Source organism: Lampetra fluviatilis, chromosome 74 (assembly GCF_964198595.1).
Source record: "Lampetra fluviatilis chromosome 74, kcLamFluv1.1, whole genome shotgun sequence".
NCBI lineage: Eukaryota > Metazoa > Chordata > Hyperoartia > Petromyzontiformes > Petromyzontidae > Lampetra > Lampetra fluviatilis.
This window is the reverse complement of record NC_136348.1, coordinates 2,269,453-2,294,801: the sequence shown is the minus strand read 5'-3', so window position 1 is coordinate 2,294,801 and position 25,349 is coordinate 2,269,453. Positions and strand designations below refer to the sequence as shown.

The following is a 25,349-nucleotide window of genomic DNA, read 5'->3' as shown; positions in this document are numbered from 1 at the left end:
GCCGAGGGGAAATAGGTTCCTGCTGGTTGGCGTAGAGTACTTCACCCGATGGCCCATGGCATGGCCACTCGCCAACCAGTCGGCTGCAGCGGTTGCGGACGCCTTCGTCCAGGGTTATGTTTTGGACAAGGGCGCCCCCGAACGCTTGCTGACGGATCAAGGAAAGAATTTTTCGAGCGTTTTGTTGCGCGAGGTGTGCGACCTGTTGGGTACAAAGAAAGTGCGGACTTCCCCGTACCACCCGCAGACTGACGGGATGGTTGAGCGTCTGAACAGGACGATTACGTCTATGCTGTGCCAACAGGTCTGCGACGATCAGGTTGATTGGGACTTACAGGTGCCGGGGGTACTCGCGGCCTATCGAATGGCCCCTCATGCGGCGACGGGGTTTTCCCCATTTTTTCTTATGTATGGGCGGGAGGCCGATCCGGCCATGGACGTCCAACTGGGGATTTCCCAGCCACGTGCAAAATCAAAATTGGCAGACCACATCAAATTTAATATCGCCAAATTGGCTGAAGCGCGGGAGGCGGCGAGATTGAATTTGCGGTCTCGGCAAATCGCGAACGAGAGATTGCATGGACGGAGGGTGCATACGCACGATTGGAAACCAGGCGATAAGGCCTGGCTGCATTGTCCACATGCACCGTTGGCTACGTCCCCCAAATTGTTGAGACCTTGGAGGGGACCGGTGGAAATTGTGCGGGTTGCACGACCCCAGAGTATACAGATTAAATGGGGAAAACGCCGTTGGTACGTGCACCCCTCCCGACTGAAGCCCTATGCGGCACCGTGTGACCCCGTTCTGTGCCGTGTGATGTGACCGTCGACTCGGGGAGGGATGTGTCGCAGGCTGATCCTCACGTGTCTCTACCTGACCCTCCCCCAGGTGTCTCGGGCCTGACGGCTGCTGACCGTCGGGAACCGGAATCCCGCGGCACGCGCGGGTCCCCGATGCCTGGCCCGTGCCTTCCTGAACTGCCGGCACCGCCGGACGGTCAACCGCGTTTGGTGCCGTACGACGGACCGGCAAGGCGGACTCGGGCTAGGGCACAACACTTTTCATGAAGACATTTTTCAACACCGAGCTCGCCCGGTGTTCCCCCTCTGCCGGGGTAATGTCCCGTTCTAGGGATGCTCGGAAAGAATGGGACACTGCACGAGTCGGAAGAGAAGAAAAAAAAAAATAAAATGGGAAATTTTTTTTTTTTTATATTTTTCTTTTCTGCATACACATTTGGTATTGTCACTCGCCGGATTGTATATATTGTTCTGTTGTTGTGTAGTGGCATTGGTTGATGGTTGCGGATGGCAGTGTTCGCGTTGTGTTGTGTTGTTACGTTGGTTGTTGTTCTTGTTGTTGTGTTACGGGGCACACTGGGGGGAGGGGGTGTTGTATATTTTTATAGCAGCCGGGTCGGCTGCGAGCTATGTGGTAGGGGGTGATGTAGTGGTGGTGTTGACGTGCGCCGACTGTGACAGTGATGGATCACGGGGTGCGGGGTTGGCCACGCGTTGTGGGCGTGGTATGGACGCGCGCGCCGGGAGTGACGGATGACGGGGTGGCGCGGCGTGGGTGGTGAGGCACGCTGAGATGTGGGAAAACAGGATCGTAGCCAGCGCCCAGTGATTGGTCAAATAGGATGGGTGCTCTCAGCGACGTCCGCAGGTGGGGTATAAAGGGGGACGCGCGAGAGCACTCGTGGTTGTTAACCAGTTGAAGATCGAAGACGGAGTCGAAGACATAGTGCCCCGAGACCCCTAGTCCCACTGTCCTTGTAGGGACCGGGGCCCTGTGTGGCTCGGAGGCGAGACTGTGGGACCCGCGGTTCGACGCCCACGTGGGTCGGGACTGGGGGACCCACAGTCGAGACAGACACCCCGGCAGGGTGTGTCCCGAGTAGCTCAGTGGGCGTTAGTCGCCAGAGTAGCTCAGTGGGCGTTAGTCGCCAGAGTAGCTCAGTGGGTGTTTGTCACCCGAGTAGCTCAGTGGGCGTTAGTCGCCAGAGTAGCTCAGTGGGCGTTAGTCGCCAGAGTAGCTAAGTGGGTGTTGGTCACCCGAGTAACCCAGTGGGTGTTAGTCACCCGAGCAGCTAAGTGGGTGTTAGTCACCGAGTAACCCAGTGGGTGTTAGTCACTCGAGTAGCTAAGTGGGTGTTAGTCACCCGAGTAACCAAGTGGGTGTTAGTCACCCGAGTAGCTAAGTGGGTGTTAGTCACCCGGGTAACCAAGTGGGTGTTAGTCACCCAAGTAACCAAGTGGGTGTTAGTCACCCGAGATACTACAGTGGGTGTTAGTCGCCTGTGAACCGAGTTGGTGAAATAAGAGTGTGCTACCCGTGAAGTCGTCTCCCGCCGAGTTACTACATTACACTAACACTGGATTAAACATGCGCATTTTAAACCCTGCCTCGCATTTATGACTAACGATTCGCATTTGCACATAACATATTTTCAAGTACAGTAAAATGCGCATACGAACATATTGTTACTAGAATAATTTGAATGCGATTCTAACCCTGCAAACCCCCACAGTTCACATATCCGTCCCCCGATTCGATTGAACGTACACTTTACATACATTTAAGTGCGATTAAAATGCTTCTAATGACATTCTCATACCGTAACTCCGTTGATGGTGGAATCTATCATATAAAAAAAATTAAAGTCGTTGAATGTTTAGTGTTATTGTTCATAGTGTTATCAGTTTACATGTTATAGAGTACAGGTGATCCCCCGTATACTTCGGGTTTAGGGACCAGAACGTTGTGAAACGATTTATAACGAGGAACTTTCCCTGCCAGAGCGCAAGTGGCGAATGAAAAGAACACGGAGCGGCGGGAACACGTGCTTCCATGGGCGGTCGTAGACAGGTTGTATGGCCCAAAGGTGACACCGGGTACGTCCACCAAGTTGCTCCGCCCACGGCGGCGACAGGTAGAAGTCACAGAGGAGAAATGGCCGCAGTGTGTGCCCATGTAGTTATGTCCGTCCACACCCAGACAGCTCATCCCCATGTCCTGTACAGCCCAAGTCTGGTGTGTCCAACGTGGTGGGGCTCTCGGCAACGGAAACAGTACTCCAAACGAAATGTGTTGTTATGCCCACAGTTTCCGAGCCCCTGAGGCCCGGGGTGCCTCAAGGATCCGCCACGTGCGGGGAACCGGTGCCTGGAGCCTGGTCATATTCTTCAAAAGAAGCCAGGGACCTGCCTAATCCTTCAAGGCTGCGGTGCGAACCCTTGACGCCCCGAAATGCACAAGATTCTACCATGGGCGAGGGACGGGCGTCGAGAACCAGGTCAAAATGCGCAAGGTTGCGCTTGTAGGCTCCACGCAAAATATCAATACTGTATATTATTAATTCTGACCCTCCTTTTGATGCTGCTAATCCTGCATAATGCATAGGCATAATGACTTTAAACCCCTTGCCAAACCTCCTACGCATTTCACAAGTAATGCTAATCGCATATCTGCATTTCTCATAAATATGCTAAATTCCTCTTGATATGCAAATTATTTTGTCAAGACGCTCTTCGCTCCTCCATCCCAGCATAAATAGTCGCTCCAAGCCTGGAGCGTGACATTCAGACTCTGTCTACTTGACGGACCTGTTCTCCACCTGAGGACGGCTGCTTGCGTTGTGGCCGAAACGTCGTGAGAATTATTTTAGTATGTTTTCTTTTTATTCTTTTATTACTTCCCTTCTATGTGACTTAACCGAAAGAACCTAGAAGATGTATATTACTATTCGGTTCCATTGAGATGGAACATTCTACCAGCAGTGGGCAGCTTGATTCTAATACGACCATGGTGCGATTTTAATAATTTTGATGCGATTCTAAATCTGGCACCACCCAGGCAGCATTTACGACTCCCGATGTACATTTACATATAACATACATTCTTGCTCAGTGTAATTCTAATACGACCCTAGTGTTATTATAATCATTTTAATCCGATCATAATCCTGCACCCCCCCCCCCCCCCGTTCGCATATCCGACCACCGGTTCGCATGTCCAAAGGCCATAGATGCATATTACATACGTACATACGAGCACAGTTCGCTTGCACGTACACTATTACACACGAAATTCTCAGTTTTTTTTAAATGAACGTATGTTTTTCAAATCATATGAAATGTAATTATGTTATAATATGTGATTGTTATACACTTTATATGTTTACATACCGTATATAGCTATTCGATTAAATTAACATGACATTCATCCAACAGTCGACAGTTTGATTCTAATACGACTACAGTGGGATTTTAATAATTGAAATGAGATTCAAATCTTGCATATCCTACCCCCGGTTCGCATTCACTTAACATGCATATGGCCACAGTGTGATTCTAGCATTATCACAGTGCGATTATAATTATTATTATTCGATTATAATCACGAACCTCCATTTATTTTGTTAAAAACTAATAATACCGTACCTCTGTTTTGGTGTTATAAATGATGAAACTAGTTAATAGATTGTAGTATTTTAACTATTTTTGTTATCGTTGATAGTGTTACAGTTCACACGTCATACTTGATGATTAGGGACCGTAACGTTGCGAATAGATTTATAATGGGGACCTCCAGGGACACATGTTAATGGAGAGACAGCCAAGATGCTGCCGGTTAAGGGTAGATTTGTGTGACGAAGATCCTCCACCTGAAACTCGCTTAAAACACGTTTTTGCTATGAACATTGTAAAATAAATAAACGGACAAACATTTGTTAAAATACGTTTTTATTCATCTGCAATATTTTTTACGTTAAAACTCGAAGGGAATATGTATTATGTCCTATGTTCAAACAGTTACAGTACAATGCAAACCATATCCGTTCCAGGAATGCCAAAGCGTTAAAGTATTATTCCCCATGACTTCCTTATTAGTTCACCACGTTTGTTCACTGTTCGTCTATGTTGAAGTCAAGGCCATATATCCAACGATCGCGTCATCAATGTACATCCTAAAGTCGATTATTACCAACCAAATAAAGCTTTATACTTGAAAAAACGTTTAAAATGTTGAGTAAAGATCTAACTCCAGATGCATTCCAACTTTAGCTCAACAGGAAGACTTAAACACTACAATATTGTCCGGAATTAAACCATCTCACAACCACTGCTCATCACACCACTTCACAAAGTAATCCGACAACATCAAAAATCACCACCTGCACGTCAAGAAACTCTCAAACGAACTGTAAAACTAAAGGGTCAGAATTACACACAAAGTTTCTCAATCCAGCTTAATAAGTAAACAACCCTCGAACGCGTCATCAATGTACATCCTAAAGTCGATTATTACCAACCAAAAAACGCTTTATACTTTAAACCCCGTTTAAAATGTTGAGTAAAGATCTAACTACAGATGCATTCCAACTTTAGCTCAACAGGAAGACTGCACGTCAATACACTCTCACAAAAACTGTAAAACTAAAGGTTCAGAATTACACACAAAAGTACTCAAGACGGCTTAATAGGTATAACTACATGCAACATTATATTTCAGTCACCACTAGCTATCGGTTTGATCCTCGAGCCACTCCATTACATCCAGCCATCTCTCGGGATCCAACTGCATGGGATCGAAGGTGGAATTATCTTCAGGAATCATTCCAGCACCTTGAATTTCACCTTTTGATTTCAGCTTCCTATCATCGTGGACCTTCTGATGCCTCTTCCGTTTTGATGACTGTGCAAATGACTTTCCACACACAGTGCACATGAATGGTTTCTCGCCCGTGTGTGTTCTCTGATGACTCTGAAGATGTGATGACTGTGCAAATGTCTTCCCACACACAGGGCACAGGAATGGCTTCTCACCCGTGTGTGTTCTCTGATGCTTTTGAAGAGTTAATGAGTGTGCAAATGCCTTCCCACACACAGGGCACAGGAATGGCTTCTCACCCGTGTGTGTTTTCTTATGATCTTGAAGAGTTGATGGCTGTGCAAATGTCTTCCCACACACAGAGCACAGGAACGGCTTCTCGCCCGTGTGTGTTCTCTGATGACTCTGAAGAGTTGATGAGTCTGCAAATGTCTTCTCACACACAGAGCACAGGAACGGCTTCTCGCCCGTGTGGGTTCTCTGGTGTATCTGAAGAGTTGATGAGTGTGCAAATGACTTCCCACACACAGAGCAATTGAATGGCAACTTGCCTCCGTGTGCGTGGGGCTGTGGAGAGCGTCTCTGCTCCATGTGAGCGTAGTAACTGTGATGCCACCACCACGAAGCCGTTCAGCAGGCACCCCCTCTGCGGCCTCGCCACCACCAAGCGACGGAGCCGACCCCACGCCCCCCTCACCTCACATGAACACACCCGCACGCATCCCCCCCCCATAGAGCTGGAAGGGGAGGACACCTGATCGACCGGTTTTTATCCGAGAAACCCTTATCGGGATTAACTCTCACGGTTTCCGGCGATCAGGGAATTGGATGACCTCCCCCGACGCTACGTTGCACCGCGGCGCTGCGACCTGGCCTTAAGATGGTATGGCCGCGGCGAAGGGCATTCGGCCACCACAGTTGAGACGCATCCCCCACACCCCCCCCCCCCACGCGTCGACGAGGCAAGCAGGGGAAGGACGGGACAGCATGAGTAGCAGGACCGCAGGGGCTCTTGCGCATAGTCACGGAAGGTTGGGATAGTTGCGCTTGAGCGCGCAGGCACAATTGTGGGGGAGGGTAAATGATTGAGCTGAAAGTATGAATAGATCGGGAGAGGGGAGGCGCGCGGGGAGCCATGCAGATTCCCACGACGGGCCTTTGTGATGGACACCGCCGCATGAACTTCGATGACGGGGGCCTGCGTGAGAAAGGGATTGATTGGAATTTGCGCTGCGCAACGCCGCACATTGATTAGCATATCACAGGCGCCCGGAACCGCGGTGCGCGGGCTAGAGGGCAAGAGCCCATTGTTAAGGAAAAGCCGTGGGCCACCATCCCGCTCGGAACCGCATCCCTTTGATGTAGGGAGGATAAAAAGGGGGCACAAACGAGAAATCGCTCTCTTGACTCCAGCACCAGGCGACACCACGAGCTCCAGCCCAGCGACCCGGACGTCCGTGAGACGCACCGCGGTACGCTGCGAGGAGGAGATCAACGGACCGCTGTGAGCACCTAACAGTGAGTAAGAAGGTGAATGGGAAGCATAGCCGATAAATAGAGAATAGATTCAGGGGTGGTAAAATAGGCCAGCCTCGTCGACTCAAACTGATTTAACATCAATTCGCAGGTAGCAAATAATAAATCATTAATAGCGAAGCGTGGCCTCGCGTGATCTTGTTGAGCAGTGTGTCGCGTGGGGAGCTGCGTGTGTGTGCGTGTGTCCACCCCGTGTGCGATACAGGTGCGCGATCATAACGCGAGTAGTCAGGGGTGAGTGTAGTGCTGCAGCTCGCCTCGGGGGCGCGCTGCGCGGAGCGGCGCGAGAGCGGGTGCCGCGTGTGTTCACTCCGTGTGTGATACAGGTGCGCGATCATAACGTGAGTTGAGTTGGAGTGCGCGGAGCTGCGCGTGTGGGTGCGCGTGTGTTCACTACGTGTATGATACAGATGCGCGATCACAACGGGGGCATTCAGTGGTGAGTGAGTGCAGCGGGGAGCTGTGTGCGTGAGTGCGCGTGCGTTCGCTACGTGTCGGATACGGGTGCGCATTGGTAAAGTGGTTATTCGACGTGGAGGCGAGTGCCGCACAGGGCTGTAGACGGGCGCACGCTCGCAGCGTGCGAGAGCTGTACGTTGCGGTGTAAAGAGGGGGAGTATGGCGTTTGATTTATGATGCTGTAAGCACGTATGCTCGCAGCGTGGGAGACCGGCGCGAGGCTGTAACAGTAGGGGCGTCGCGTTCGAATGCCGGCGAAAGCTTAGCGGGTAATAGGGAGGTGGGGTAACGTAAACGGAATAGGGGATGCAGGCGGGAGGGACCCCGGGGGCCAACGGCCCCCACACCGCTGCTGTTACTGAGTCAAAAGTACGCTATCGGCCTCAAGGATGTTTAGCGTTGAGTTTTGGATTTGTTAACTGCTAAAACAAGAAGGACATTCGCGTCTAATCGAGACGCAAAAAAATCCCGTAAATTTGACGACGAACAAGTTTAAGAGTTTATCCGCGAAAATAGACACTTACTTGGAGATTCACGGTATATCGATGTCTAGAACGCGTCTGAAGATGTCGCCACGAACTCTCCCGACGCAAAGTCGCCTAACTGTCGACACAGCAACTGTGCTCGCCAGGCTGCGTTGTCTCGCGGTTGAAGGGCGTTGTCCATGTGGTGAGATGGAGCGCAGTGGATCGTTTCGTCTAAGCTGCTTTTCGGAATCCGCGTGATCACCCAGTCACATCGCCTAACTCCAGTCAAAGCGCCTTACCCAAACTACATCTCCCCAACAAGGCAGCCTTTCCGCTGCTGTGTATTGTGTTTATGGGATAACAGAGGTGTGTATTATCCCATACACCTTGCCGAAAACGACTGTCCGCTTAACAGCCTAACCCATAAACCACTATTGGTGAAAGTGTTGTTTGAGAGCAGCTATTAAAGTCGTTTTGGCAAACGAGGTGGTGGCTGGCCAAACCATGCCTCGCTGTTTGTCTCCGGAGTGATGACGGATACAAACCAGACCAAGCGGAGGCCATGTACCAGATCGGATTTTGGTTACTGATGTTAGAGTGATTGTGTGGCAAGTGTGGTCACTACGCGTCTGTACGTGCTCACTCCCGAAGCTCGGGGGTTTTTGGCAACGCCACGGGGCTGCATTCACTTTAAATCGATGACAATGGAGGGCATGGGGAACGTGTTTTTCTATTTATTCAAAATAAGCGCACAATTACACGCTGAGATGCACTTACATATTCATGCATGAAGTACAATGGACACATTACCCTTCGGTATGTTAACAGACATGCGGATTAAACCTGCGAAAATTAACAATCGAATGCAAATATCATGAAAGACAAAGGATTGGATCCTAGGGGGGGAGTTATAAGGCGGCTCAGAAGCAGAGCTCAATGCCATTTCGAGAGGGAACTTGATGAGGTTGGACACTCGACTCGTCGCTCTGCTGATCGCCCTTCAACCGCGAGACAACGCAGCCTGGCGAGCACAATTGCTCTGTCGACAGTGAGGCGACTTTGCGTCGGGAGAGTTCGTGGCGACAGCTTCAGACGGGTTCCAGACATCGATCTACCGTGAATCTCCAAGTAAGTGTCTATTTCGAGGATAAACTCTTAAACGTGTTCGTCGTCAAATTAGCGGTATTATTTTGCGTCTCGGTTAGACGCGAGTGTCGTTCCTGTTTTAGCAGTTAACGAAATCCAAAACTCAACGTTAAACATCCTTGCGGCCGATAGCGTACTTTTGACTCGATAACACCGCTGCTGTTACTACGCTCACATGGAGCAGAGACGCTCTCCACAGCCCCACGCACACGGAGGCAAGAAGCCATTAAATTGCTCTGTGTGTGGGAAGTCCTTTTCATGGCCATCAGATCTTAAGAGACACCAGAGAACACACACGGGCGAGAAACCATTCCTGTGCCCTGTGTGTGGAAAGTCATTTGCAGTCAAATCTTAGCAGGCATCAGAAGGTCCACAATGATAGGAAACTGAAATCAAAAGCTGAAATTCAAGGTGCTGCAATGAGTCCTGAAGAAGTTTCCACCTTCGATCCCATGCAGTTGGATCCCGAGAGATGGCTGGATGTAATGGAGTGGCTCGAGGATCAACCAGAGAGCTCGGGGTGACTGAAAAAAATATTATGTCATGTGGTTATACCTATTAAGCCGTATCGAATACTTTTGTGTGCAATTTACAGTTTTTGTGAGAGTTTAATGATGTGCAGAGTGGTGGTTTGTAATGTTATCGGATTACTTGCTGAAGTGGTGTGATGAGCACTGGTTGTGAGAGGGTCCAATTGTAGTCGTTAAGTGTTCCTGTTGAGCTAAAGTTGGAATGCGTCTGTAGGTACATCTTTACTCAACATTTTAAACTGATTTTTTTCAAGTAAATAGTTTTTTTTGATTGGTATTAATCGACTTTAGATAGCCGATTTCAGGATGTACATTGATGACGCGTTCCTTGTATATATGGCCTTGACTTCAACATAGACGCACAGTGAACAAATGTGGTGAACTAATAAGGAAATCATGGGGAATGATCCTTTAAGGCTTTGGTATTCCTGGAACGGAAATGGTTTGCATTGTACTGGAAATGTGTGAACATAGGACATAATAAATATTCCCTTCGAGTTTTGACGTAAAAATGATTGCAGATGAATAAAAACGTATTTTGAACAAATGTTTGTCCGTTCTTTATTTTATATTGTTCCTAGCAAAAACATGTTAAGATAATGTCAGGTGGAGGATCTCCGTCACACAAGTGTGACCTTAACCGGCAGCATCTTGGCTGTCTACCCGATTAACACGTGTTTCTTGTGGGGAAAGGTCCCCGTAGTTAATCGTTTCTCAACGTACCAGTCCTTAATCCCGAAGTGTGCCGGGTATAAACTGTACTCTATAACATGTAAACTGTAACACTATAAACGATAATACTAAACATTAAACGACTATAACTAGTGTTTTAATTTAGAACGATATAAACGGAGGTAAGGTATTAGAATCTCATTATAAGCATTAGAATCACAGTGTGGTCTTATTAGAATAGCACTTTGCTCGTATGTATAGTGTACGTGCCAGGATCGGATTAAAATCATTACAATTACACTACGGTCGTTATAGAATCACGATTTTCACTGCTGGATGAATGTTCCATCTCAATGGTATCGAAGAGCAATAGACAGTTTTCTATTCATAAATAAACGCATAAACACATTATAAGCTCATGAGCTTATGAATCGTTACAATTATTATAACAATCACAAATTGTAACAAAGCGAAATTCCCACTAAGCAAAATATCACGCTCACGTGGCGAATTCTTTAACAAACTGCAACACTAAAGTGGCAGAACTCAACAAGAAATGCGCACGACAACAAGTTCAACAACAATGGACAAATCCTAAAAACAGACCACACGCACGTTAGTAGCTGTTAGAAGAAGACAACACCTAGCACCTTCAACTTTACACATTATACAGCCCCAAAGATCCAACTCGAAAATTAGGCGGTATATGACACCATTTGAACTTCCTACTTTCGTTCTCGATTAATGAAGATATTCTTGGCAAATACTATCGCTTTCGCTTGTGATGTACCTCCTAATTATGGCCTCAGGTTAAAAAAAACAAAAAAAAATTAATGCGAATTCCTCCATTATTCCAAGCTGCACAATTCAGGGTTGTGGACCGCTTTGAATGCTTCAATGTAATCACAGTAAATGCTTCAGACCACATCAGGACACTCAACCTAGAGCATATTTGAAGCAACGTGATGAGATGGCTCAGAGTTTATTCTAGTGTTAACGATATTTTAGCAATATACTAAGAATTCGTCAACATAGCAGGTGTCTTGTTCTCCGTAATCAACCAAAATTACGACAAATCTTGTCATAAATGATTGTGAGCTAATTATTCGGTAGTATTCGCTAATCACCGTCACACAAGTCTGCCCTTAACGAGCAGCATCTTGGCTGTCTCCCCATTAATATGTTCCTAGACGCGAATGGCCCCGTTATAAATCGTTTCGCAGCATTCTGGTCCCTAATCCCGAAGTATACTGGAGATCACCTGTACTCTATAACATGTCAACTGTAACATTATAAACGATAGCACTAAACATTAAACTACTATAAACTGGTTTAATAATTTATTACACCATTAACGGAGGTACGGTAGTAACATCTCATTGTAAGTATTAGAATAGCACTCTGCTCATAAATATGAATAGTGTATGTTCAATCGAACAGGTTTTTGGGGTTAAATTGCGTAAGTAAAAAATATATATTGTTAAACCCGCCACCACCCGACACATCAAAATAGTAAGGTTTGTCACTTAAACAGAACATGACAATTCGTTACTAAAGCATGTCTATTCCGGTCACTATTCTTCAATTAGGATTACCGTTGGCACGGTTATTTTAGTACACACAATCGACAGGAAGTACAAGGTCAATGGGTTCACTTAATTCGCATGCCTAATGTACGTTGATTACCATATAAAAAAACCCAAACGGCAATGGGTACCCAGAGCCATATATATATATATATGTATCCATTAACACCCCCCTTCCCCACTTCGCGCAAGAAGAGCACACACGTTTTGTCATCACATCTACCTCTCTATTTACGGAACGAAACAGGAGCACTTCTCCACAATACTGGCCGTCGCCTAATGAAACTAGTTGTAATTACTGGCGAAACGTCGTACTCAGATTGTATATGTTGTGGCTTGGCTCTCCAACACACCATTGTGCTGGACTAGTAACGAATTAGCATGTCCTCTTCACGTGACAAACCTTACTAATTGGGGGTGTGGGTGGTGGCGGGTTTAATGACACACTTTCATATTTAGGCGATTCATGGATACGGTATTCGAATCTCATTAAAAGTATTATAATCGCAATCTGCTCATATAAAAGAAAGCTTACGTTCAATCGACCCGGGGGTTGGATATGCTAACTGTGGGGGTGCAGGGTTAGAATCGAATTCAAATTCCTAGAATAACAATATTGTCGTATTATCATTTTACTATGCTTGACTGTATGTTATGTGTAAATGCAAATTGTTAGTCGTAAATGCGAGGCAGGGGTTAAGAGGTGCATGTTTAATCCAGTGTTCGTCTCGATCAACCAAAATTAGTACAAAGGCGGTCATAAAGGAGTACGATTTATTTCATGAGTAGTATTCGCTGAGCCCCCAGATACTAACCTACACACAGTTATGGTTAAACAAAGTAACGTTTAGTCACGCTGAGATGCACTTACATATTCATGCATGAAGTACAATGGACACATTACCCTTCGGTATGTTAACAGACATGCGGATTAAACCTGCGAAAATTAACAATCGAATGCAAATATCATGAAAGACAAAGGATTGGATCCTAGGGGGGGAGTTATAAGGCGGCTCAGAAGCAGAGCTCAATGCCATTTCGAGAGGGAACTTGATGAGGTTGGACACTCGACTCGTCGCTCTGCTGATCGCCCTTCAACCGCGAGACAACGCAGCCTGGCGAGCACAATTGCTCTGTCGACAGTGAGGCGACTTTGCGTCGGGAGAGTTCGTGGCGACAGCTTCAGACGGGTTCCAGACATCGATCTACCGTGAATCTCCAAGTAAGTGTCTATTTCGAGGATAAACTCTTAAACGTGTTCGTCGTCAAATTAGCGGTATTATTTTGCGTCTCGGTTAGACGCGAGTGTCGTTCCTGTTTTAGCAGTTAACGAAATCCAAAACTCAACGTTAAACATCCTTGCGGCCGATAGCGTACTTTTGACTCGATAACACCGCTGCTGTTACTACGCTCACATGGAGCAGAGACGCTCTCCACAGCCCCACGCACACGGAGGCAAGAAGCCATTAAATTGCTCTGTGTGTGGGAAGTCCTTTTCATGGCCATCAGATCTTAAGAGACACCAGAGAACACACACGGGCGAGAAACCATTCCTGTGCCCTGTGTGTGGAAAGTCATTTGCAGTCAAATCTTAGCAGGCATCAGAAGGTCCACAATGATAGGAAACTGAAATCAAAAGCTGAAATTCAAGGTGCTGCAATGAGTCCTGAAAAAGTTTCCACCTTCGATCCCATGCAGTTGGATCCCGAGAGATGGCTGGATGTAATGGAGTGGCTCGAGGATCAACCAGAGAGCTCGGGGTGACTGAAAAAAATATTATGTCATGTGGTTATACCTATTAAGCCGTATCGAATACTTTTGTGTGCAATTTACAGTTTTTGTGAGAGTTTAATGATGTGCAGAGTGGTGGTTTGTAATGTTATCGGATTACTTGCTGAAGTGGTGTGATGAGCACTGGTTGTGAGAGGGTCCAATTGTAGTCGTTAAGTGTTCCTGTTGAGCTAAAGTTGGAATGCGTCTGTAGGTACATCTTTACTCAACATTTTAAACTGATTTTTTTCAAGTAAATAGTTTTTTTTGATTGGTATTAATCGACTTTAGATAGCCGATTTCAGGATGTACATTGATGACGCGTTCCTTGTATATATGGCCTTGACTTCAACATAGACGCACAGTGAACAAATGTGGTGAACTAATAAGGAAATCATGGGGAATGATCCTTTAAGGCTTTGGTATTCCTGGAACGGAAATGGTTTGCATTGTACTGGAAATGTGTGAACATAGGACATAATAAATATTCCCTTCGAGTTTTGACGTAAAAATGATTGCAGATGAATAAAAACGTATTTTGAACAAATGTTTGTCCGTTCTTTATTTTATATTGTTCCTAGCAAAAACATGTTAAGATAATGTCAGGTGGAGGATCTCCGTCACACAAGTGTGACCTTAACCGGCAGCATCTTGGCTGTCTACCCGATTAACACGTGTTTCTTGTGGGGAAAGGTCCCCGTAGTTAATCGTTTCTCAACGTACCAGTCCTTAATCCCGAAGTGTGCCGGGTATAAACTGTACTCTATAACATGTAAACTGTAACACTATAAACGATAATACTAAACATTAAACGACTATAACTAGTGTTTTAATTTAGAACGATATAAACGGAGGTAAGGTATTAGAATCTCATTATAAGCATTAGAATCACAGTGTGGTCTTATTAGAATAGCACTTTGCTCGTATGTATAGTGTACGTGCCAGGATCGGATTAAAATCATTACAATTACACTACGGTCGTTATAGAATCACGATTTTCACTGCTGGATGAATGTTCCATCTCAATGGTATCGAAGAGCAATAGACAGTTTTCTATTCATAAATAAACGCATAAACACATTATAAGCTCATGAGCTTATGAATCGTTACAATTATTATAACAATCACAAATTGTAACAAAGCGAAATTCCCACTAAGCAAAATATCACGCTCACGTGGCGAATTCTTTAACAAACTGCAACACTAAAGTGGCAGAACTCAACAAGAAATGCGCACGACAACAAGTTCAACAACAATGGACAAATCCTAAAAACAGACCACACGCACGTTAGTAGCTGTTAGAAGAAGACAACACCTAGCACCTTCAACTTTACACATTATACAGCCCCAAAGATCCAACTCGAAAATTAGGCGGTATATGACACCATTTGAACTTCCTACTTTCGTTCTCGATTAATGAAGATATTCTTGGCAAATACTATCGCTTTCGCTTGTGATGTACCTCCTAATTATGGCCTCAGGTTAAAAAAAACAAAAAAAAATTAATGCGAATTCCTCCATTATTCCAAGCTGCACAATTCAGGGTTGTGGACCGCTTTGAATGCTTCAATGTAATCACAGTAAATGCTTCAGACCACATCAGGACACTCAACCTAGAGCATATTTGAAGCAACGTGATGAGATGGCTCAGAGTTTATTCTAGTGTTAACGATATTTTAGCAATATACTAAGAATTCGTCAACATAGCAGGTGTCTTGTTCTCCGTAATCAACCAAAATTACGACAAATCTTGTCATAAATGATTGTGAGCTAATTATTCGGTAGTATTCGCTAATCACCGTCACACAAGTCTGCCCTTAACGAGCAGCATCTTGGCTGTCTCCCCATTAATATGTTCCTAGACGCGAATGGCCCCGTTATAAATCGTTTCGCAGCATTCTGGTCCCTAATCCCGAAGTATACTGGAGATCACCTGTACTCTATAACATGTCAACTGTAACATTATAAACGATAGCACTAAACATTAAACTACTATAAACTGGTTTAATAATTTATTACACCATTAACGGAGGTACGGTAGTAACATCTCATTGTAAGTATTAGAATAGCACTCTGCTCATAAATATGAATAGTGTATGTTCAATCGAACAGGTTTTTGGGGTTAAATTGCGTAAGTAAAAAATATATATTGTTAAACCCGCCACCACCCGACACATCAAAATAGTAAGGTTTGTCACTTAAACAGAACATGACAATTCGTTACTAAAGCATGTCTATTCCGGTCACTATTCTTCAATTAGGATTACCGTTGGCACGGTTATTTTAGTACACACAATCGACAGGAAGTACAAGGTCAATGGGTTCACTTAATTCGCATGCCTAATGTACGTTGATTACCATATAAAAAAACCCAAACGGCAATGGGTACCCAGAGCCATATATATATATATATGTATCCATTAACACCCCCCTTCCCCACTTCGCGCAAGAAGAGCACACACGTTTTGTCATCACATCTACCTCTCTATTTACGGAACGAAACAGGAGCACTTCTCCACAATACTGGCCGTCGCCTAATGAAACTAGTTGTAATTACTGGCGAAACGTCGTACTCAGATTGTATATGTTGTGGCTTGGCTCTCCAACACACCATTGTGCTGGACTAGTAACGAATTAGCATGTCCTCTTCACGTGACAAACCTTACTAATTGGGGGTGTGGGTGGTGGCGGGTTTAATGACACACTTTCATATTTAGGCGATTCATGGATACGGTATTCGAATCTCATTAAAAGTATTATAATCGCAATCTGCTCATATAAAAGAAAGCTTACGTTCAATCGACCCGGGGGTTGGATATGCTAACTGTGGGGGTGCAGGGTTAGAATCGAATTCAAATTCCTAGAATAACAATATTGTCGTATTATCATTTTACTATGCTTGACTGTATGTTATGTGTAAATGCAAATTGTTAGTCGTAAATGCGAGGCAGGGGTTAAGAGGTGCATGTTTAATCCAGTGTTCGTCTCGATCAACCAAAATTAGTACAAAGGCGGTCATAAAGGAGTACGATTTATTTCATGAGTAGTATTCGCTGAGCCCCCAGATACTAACCTACACACAGTTATGGTTAAACAAAGTAACGTTTAGTCACTTAATTCTCAGCTCAGACATGATCATCGAAATCATTTCCAAAGACGTGTGGGGTCCCGCGAGAGCAGGGCCTGGCTACAAATAGCCGAGCAGCCAAAACAGCAGAATCAGAAGTAGTTGTGTCGCCCTCAAAATGTGTTGTTGCTGCTGCTGTTGTCGCTGATGTTATTGGTGCTGCTGTAGTTACTTCTGTTGCTGTTTTGCGTCGGGTGGTGGCTCATTTACTCATCACAACCCATAATCATCAACACAAATCATCAGTATCAACACACATTATCATCACCAATCATCATTATCACTATCAACTCACCATCATCAACCATCGTCACCACCACCACCCAACCATCACAACCAACATTCATCATAACCACCACCAATCAAACATCATCATCAACACCCATAATCACAACAACTTATCATCATCACCACCCATAACCATCACCACCCATCATCATAACCTCCCCAATCATCCATCATCATCACTACCACCCATCATAATCACTACACACTAGCAGTTGCCGCCCGCTTCGTGGGCGGTGTGTATATGCTTGGTTGGTGGGGAGTTGAAAGTGGCTGGACACAATATACATGTTTTGGTGATTGTTCAATGTTTATTTTTGTGAGGTTATATGTATTTTTATGAGACGCTCAATCGACAATATTAAAGAATGCAAGTGATTGAAATATAGAATGCAACTTATTCAAATATCTGGCGATACACGTGTACACTCCGTCTTCCTCCTCCTCGTCGTCAGGTCCCTCAATAAGCGCCTTGATGTTGGATCTTGCCGTGACTCGCGATCATGCCACGTACAGTTGGCCGTGCGAGAAGCATGGCGTTGGTAGATATAATCCCAGGTTGTGAACAGTTTGCCCTTGCGCCTTGTTGATGGTCATCGCGAAGGCTGGGACAATGGGGAACTGTTTGCGCCGAAGTCGAAATGGGAAGTCCTTCGTGTCCAATTCGCGGCGGATATGGTTGTTCTCAAGCAGCGAGTCCAAGACCAAGTGTGGGAACTCGGAAAGCTGTGGGAGGTCGTCAAAGTCCGACAGAGCCATCCCACCTGCCGTGAGGAACTCGTGGAGGCTGTGAAGGGTCTTGAACTTTACCATTTCTTCTATTTTCTTTGATGCTGCTAATCCAGCATAATGCACGGGTATAAGTAGTACTAATCACATAACTGCATTTCCCATATCCCCTCCCTTTGATGCTGCTAATCCTGCATAATGCACGGGCATAAGTAGTACTAATCACATATCTGCATTTCCCATAATATGCTAAATTCCTCTTAATATGCTGGTGCCATTGCGATGGAACATTCTACCAGCAGTGGGCAGCTTGATTCTAATACGACCATGGTGCTGTTTTAATAATTTTGATGCGATTCTAAATCTGGCACCACCCAGGCCGCGTTTACGACTCCCGATGTGCATCTACATTTAACATACATTCTAGCTCAGTGTCATTCTAATACTACCAAAGTGTTATTCTAATCGTTTTAATCTGATCATAATCCTGCACCCCCCAATTCGCATATCCGACCACCGGTTCGCATGTCCATAGATGCATATTACATGCGTACATACGAGCAGTTCGCTTGCACGTACACTATACATACATATGCGCAGAGTGTGATTTAAATACGATCACGTTGTTATTCTAATACTTGGAATGAGATTATAATACCGTACCTCGGTTTTTATAGTTATAAATGATGAAACTAGTTTATAGTAGTTTAATGTTTCGTGTTATCGTTTATAGTGTTACAGTTCACATGTCATAGCGTACAGGATTCCCTGTATACTTGATGATTAGGGACCGTAACGTTGTGAATCGATTTATAATGGGGCCCTTTCCCCTCCAGGGACACATGTTAATGGGGAGACAGCCAAGATGCTGCCGGTTAAGGGCAGATGTGTGACGAAGATCCTCCACCTGAAACTCGCTTAAAACACGTTGTTGATACAGTGAGGGAAAAAAGTATTTGATCCCCTGCTGATTTTGTACGTTTGCCCACTAACAAAGAAATGATCAGTCTATAATTTTAATGGCAGGTTTATTTGAACAGTGAGAGACAGAATAACAACAACAAAATCCAGAAAAACGCATGTCAAAAATGTTATAAATAGATTTGCATTTTAATGAGGGAAATAAGTATTTGACCCCCTCTCGATAAGAACGATTTCTGGCTCCCAGATGTCTTTTATACAGGTAACGAGCTGAGATTAGGAGCACACTCTTAAAGGGAGTGCTCCTAATCTCAGCTTGTTACCTGTATAAATACATCTGTTCACAGAAGCAATCAATCAATCAGATTCCAAACTCTCCACCATGGCCAAGACTAAAGAGCTCTCCAATGATGTCAGGGACAAGATTGTAGACCTACACAAGGCTGGAATGGGCTACAAGACCATCGCCAAGCAGCTTGGTGAGAAGGTGACAACGGTTGGTGCGATTATTCGCAAATGGAAGAAACACAAAATATCTGTCAATCTCCCTCAGCCTTGGGCTCCTTGCAAGATCTTACATCGTGGATTTGCAATGATCATGAGAACGGTGAGGAATCAGCCCAGAACTACACGGGAGGATCTTGTCAATGATCTCAAGGCAGCTGGAACCATAGTCACCAAGAAAACAGTTGGTAACACACTACGCCGTGAAGTACTGAAATCCTGCAGCACCCGCAAGGTCCCCCTGCTCAAGAAAGCACATATACATGCCCGTCTGAAATTTGCCAATGAACATCTGAATGATTCAGAGAACAACTGGGTGAAAGTGTTGAGCATAGATGAGACCAAAATGGAGCTCTTTGGCATCAATTAAACTCGCCGTGTTTGGAGGAGCTCTCTGGTTGACTCTCGAGCCACTCCATTACATCCAGCCATCTCTCGGGATCCAACTGCATGGGATCGAAGGTGGAAACTTCTTCAGGATTCATTCCAGCACCTCGAATTTCAGCTTTTGATTTCAGTTTCCTATCATTGTGGACCTTCTGATGCCGGTTCATGTTTGATGAGCGTGCAAATGCCTTCCCACACACAGGGCACAGGAATGGCTTCTCGCCCGTGTGTGTTCTCTCGTGACTCTGAAGATGTGATGAGTGTGCAAATGTCTTCCCACACACAGGGCACAGGAATGGCTTCTCGCCCGTGTGTGTTCTCTGGTGACTCTGAAGATATGATGACTTTGCAAATGTCTTACCACACACAGGGCACAGGAATGGCTTCTCGCCCGTGTGTGTTCTCTGATGAATCTGAAGATGTGATGACTTTGCAAATGTCTTCCCACACACAGGGCACAGGAATGGCTTCTCGCCCGTGTGTGTTTTCTGGTGACTCTGAAGATGTGATGACTTTGCAAATGTCTTCCCACACACAGGGCACAGGAATGGCTTCTCGCCCGTGTGTGTTCTCTGGTGACTATGAAGATGTGATGAGTGTGCAAATGTCTTCCCACACACAGGGCACAGGAATGGCTTCTCACCCGTGTGTGTTCTCTGGTGTCTCTGAAGATGTGATGGCCATGAAACGGACTTCCCACACACAGAGCAATTGAATGGCTTCTTGCCTCCGTGTGCGTGGGGCTGTGGAGAGCGTCTCTGCTCCATGTGAGCGGTGTTATTGAGTCTATCGGCCGCAAGGATGTTAAGCGTTGAGTTTTAGATTTTGTTAACTGCTAAAACAAGAACGACACTCGCGTCTAACCGAGATGCAAAAAAATATCGCTAATGTGACGGCGAACACGTTCAAGAGTTTAATCGCGAAAATAGACACTTACTTGGAGATTCACGGTATATCGATGTCTGGAACCCGTTTGAAGATGTCGCCACGAACTCTCCCGACGCAAAGTCGCCTAACTGTCGACACAGCAATTGTGCTCGCCAGGCTGCGTTGTCTCGCGGTTGAAGATATTTTTGTTGTCGTTTAATGTTTAGTGTTATTGTTTATAGTGTTATCAATTTGCATGATTTAAGTACAGGTGATTCCCGGTATACTTCGGTATTCTGGACTTGAACGTTGCGAAACGATTCATAACGAGGACCTTTCCCCACCAGAGCGCAAGCCGCCAATGAAAAGAACACGGGCCGGCGAGAACACGTGCTTCCATGGGCAGTGGGGGACAGGGCATGGTGTATTGCCTACAGGTGCCACCGGGTATGTCCCCCAAGTTGCTCTGCCCATGGCGGGGTCAGGTAGAGGTCATAGAGGTGGGTGATGTAAAGACAGTGCATCAACTAAGGGACAAGTGGTGACAACAAGATAGAGAGAGTTCGAGAAGGGAAGGCGAGACCAAGTGTGGGCGGAGGTTCACGCCGAGAATGAGAGAGGGGGAGGAACGAGGTTTGGGGCTGTGTTGGCTGGTTGCTGTCTCGTCGTCGTCGTTGCTATATCGTGACGCCTGGGGTCTGAAACCGCGTTAAAGGCTAAATAAAAGAACCCTCTGCAGTCTGAGTACTTAGTCATTACAATTGTAATGATTCATTATTTCACGGGCTAATATTGGGTTTGTGCGATTATTTTACATATTCATACTGAATATTGTTATTTGATTCCATTTTGATGGAACATTCATCCATTAGTGGACAGCTTGATATTAATACCACCAAAATGTTATTCAAATAATTGTAATCCCATCCTGATCCTGCACCTTCCGTTTCACATATCCCACCCTTGGTTCGCACGTCCATATTACATGCATACATGTTACATACAGACATTACATTCATGCATATTACATACATACATGTTACATACTCACGAGTGTGAAGCTAAGAATTCGAATGAGATTCGAATATCACAATTCAATGTACGGTGTTCTAATCTGTAATACTCGCTTATGATGTTATTTTATAGCGTTATAATGTATCGCTCATAGCTTACATTGTTAGAGTTCACAACATCATAGTTAACTATAACACTTGTTTGTAGTGTTATTTTAAAGCGTTACAATGTATAGCTCATAGTTTAAAGGTTATATTGTTAGAGTTTATAATGTTAGAGTATGCAATGTGAGTTTACAATTTGAGAGTTTGTGGACGTGCCCTATTCTCGTGGGACCCGACACGGATTTGGAAATAATTGGTATGATCATGTTTGAGCTGGGATGAGCGACTAATGTTTACTTTGATTAATCATAACTGTGTGTAGGTTAGTGCCATCGGGGCATAGTGAATACTGCTCATGAATGAACTTTCGGATATAAATTGAAATCATGTTGGTAGAACAAGTCGCATGCCTTTTCTAGACGAATTGTTATCTTCAAGTGCGTCCGTAAATATAGTGCTAAAATACACAGCATAGTGATGGTTGCCTTGTTGGGGAGATGTAGTTTGGCTAAGGCACTGTGACCGTGTGATGACACGGATTCTGAAACAATGGAGTTAAACACTCACTGCTTGGCCCCGTCGACAGCAGCGAAGGCTGTCATATACCGCCCCATTTACGAGTTGGCTGTTTGGGGCTGTATAATGTGTTTAGTTGAAGGTGCTAGGTGTTGTTTTCTTCTAACAGCTACTAACGTGCGTGTGTTGTCTGTTTTTAGGATTTGGCCATTGATGTTGTTCTTTTTATTGGGCGTTTTTTTGTTGAGTTCTGTCACTTGAGTGTTGCAGTTTGTTTAAGAATTCGTCACGTGAGCGTGGTGTTTTGATTGTGGGATTTAGTTTTTGTCACAATTTGTGATTCTTATAATAATTGTAACGATTCATAATCTCATGAGTTTATGAATCTGTGCTTGTATTTATACAAATATATTCCGTCTTTTGTTATTCGATTACATATAGCAGTGAAAATCGTGATTGTAATATGACCATGTTGTAATTGTAATAATTGTATCCGATCCTTGCATGTACACTATTCATACATATTAGCGATTCTTATACGACTCTAATGCTTCTAATGATATTATAATACCTACTAATACACTAGTTTATAATCGTTTAATGTTTAGTGTTATCGTTTATAGTATTAGTTTACATGTTATAGAGTACAGTTTATCCCCGACATACTTAGGGATTAGGGACTGGTACGTTGATGAACGATTAACTACGGGGACCTTTCCCCTCAAGGAACACGTGTTAATCGGGTAGACAGCCAAGATGCTGCCAGTTAAGGGCACACTTGTGTGACGGAGATCCTCCACCTGAAATTCTCTTAACATGTTTTTTCTAGGAACATTATAAAATAAAGACCGGACAAACATTTGTTAAAAATAAGTTTTTATTCATCTGCAATCATTTTTACGTCAAAACTCGAAGGGAATATTTATTACGTCCTATTTTCACACATTTCCAGTACAATGCAAACTATTTCCGTTCCAGGAATACCAAAGCGTTAAAATATAATTCCCCATGATTTCCTTATTAGTTCACCACATTTGTTCACTGTGCGTCTATGTTGAAGTCAAGGCCATATATCCAACGAACGCGTCATCAATGTACATCCTGAAAACCGGCTATCTAAAGCCAATTAATACCAATCAAAAAAAGCTATATACTTGAAAAAAAACCGTTTAAAATGTTGAGTAAAGATGTACCTACAGACGCATTCCAACTTTAGCTCAACAGTAACACTTAACCCTCTCACAACCAGTGCTCTTCACACCACTTCGGCAAGTAATCCGATAACATTACAAACCACCACTGTGCACGTCATTAAACTCTAAAAAAAACTGTAAAACTAAAATTACACACAAAAGTACTCGATACGGCTTAATAGGTATAGCCACATGACGTAATATTTTTCCAGTCACCCCGAGCTCTCTGGTTGACTCTCGAGCCACTCCATTACATCCAGCCATCTCTCGGGTTCCAACTGCATGGGATCGAAGGTGGAAGCTTCTTCAGGAATCATTGCAGCACCTTGAATTTCAGCTTTTGATTTCAGTTTCCTATCATTGTGGACCTTCTGATGCCTGTTCATGTTTGATGAGTGTGAAAATGCCTTTCCACACACAGAGCACAGGAATGGCTTCTCGCCCGTGTGTGTTCTCTGATGAATCTGAAGATGTGATAACTGAGCAAATGTCTTCCCACACACAGAGCACAGGAACGGCTTCTCGCCAGTGTGTGTCCTCTTGTGTATTAATGCTACCCCTATCCCCTCCCTTTGATGCTGCTAATCCTGCATAATGCACGGGCATAAGTAGTACTAATCACATACCTGCATTTCCCATATCTCCTCCCTTTGATGCTTCTAATCCTGCATAATGCACGGGCATAAGTAGTACTAATCACATGCCTGCATTTCCCATAAATATGCTAAATTCCTCTTGATATGCAAATTCTTTTGCCAAGGCGCCCTTCCACCCTTCCAACCCAGCTTAAATATACGCTCCAAGCGTGGTGCTGTTTCATTCAGACGCTGTCTCCCCGACAGACCTGGTCTTCACCTGAGGACGGCTGCTTGCGTTGTGGTCGAAACGTCGTGAGAATTATTTTATTATGTTTTATTTTTATTATTTTATTATTTCCATTCTACGTGACTTTACCGAAAAAACCAAGAAGATGAATCCCTGCAGTCACGAAAGCTTTAAATCGAGATTGTAATTCGATTATAATCCTGCATATCTATACGTACGACCACAGTGTGATTGTAATATGAGCACAGTGCGATTCTACTTATTATTATACGATCCTAAACCAATACCTCCATTTATGCGGTTACACACTATAACAGTTATTAGTATTTTACAGCGTTACAATAGATAGGTTTTAGTTCAAAGGTTATACATATTATGTTTCAATAAGTTTAACATGTCAGAGTTTACAATGTCACAGTTGATCAAATGTGACGAGACGATCAAGGGCGTCAATCGGGTGCGTTTGATCAAAGACTTTAATCAAAGGCGTCATCCTATCACGGACCACCACCTCCCTGCGTATATAACTTCAAAAGAAGCAACTACAGCTGCAACAACAGCAGCAGCAACAACATTAAGTGACTAAAGATTTCTTTGTTTAACCATAACTGTATGTAGGTTAGTGTCATCATGACTCAGCGAATACTGCTCATGAATGAACTCCTTTTATGACCGACATATAAATTTTGGTTGATCGAGTAGAACAAGGCACGTGCCATGTCCAGACGAATTCTTTTCAAAAATAGTGTCCTTAAATATAATGGTAACATAAACGTTAACACTAGATTAAACTTGCACCTCTTAACCCCTCCCTCGCATTTACGACTAACAATTCGCATTTGCACATAACATACATTGAAGCACATTAATATGCTAATACGACCATATTATTTTTCTAATAATTTTAACGCGATTCTAACCCTGTACCCCCCACAGTTCGCATATCCGACCCCCAGTTCGATTGAACGCATACTTTACATAAACATGTGTAGAGTGCGATTATAATACTTCTAATGAGATTATAATACCGTCCCTATGTGTATGGTGGTAAAAAATATAAAACCAGTTCATAGTCGTTTAGTGTTATTGTTTAT

General features: G+C 44.4%; 1 protein-coding gene across 1 annotated transcript in view; it reads right to left on the bottom strand.

Moving 5' to 3' along the window:
• Positions 1 to 24,548, bottom strand: part of LOC144953346 (uncharacterized) — a 244,395-nt gene extending 219,847 nt beyond the window's left edge. The window contains 4 exon segments of the mRNA XM_078883908.1: positions 5,675 to 6,184; positions 19,886 to 20,479; positions 23,799 to 23,948; positions 24,543 to 24,548. Coding sequence (XP_078740034.1) covers positions 5,675 to 6,184; positions 19,886 to 20,479; positions 23,799 to 23,948; positions 24,543 to 24,548 — 1,260 coding nt within the window.
• Between the last annotated feature and the right edge of the window lie 801 nt (positions 24,549 to 25,349).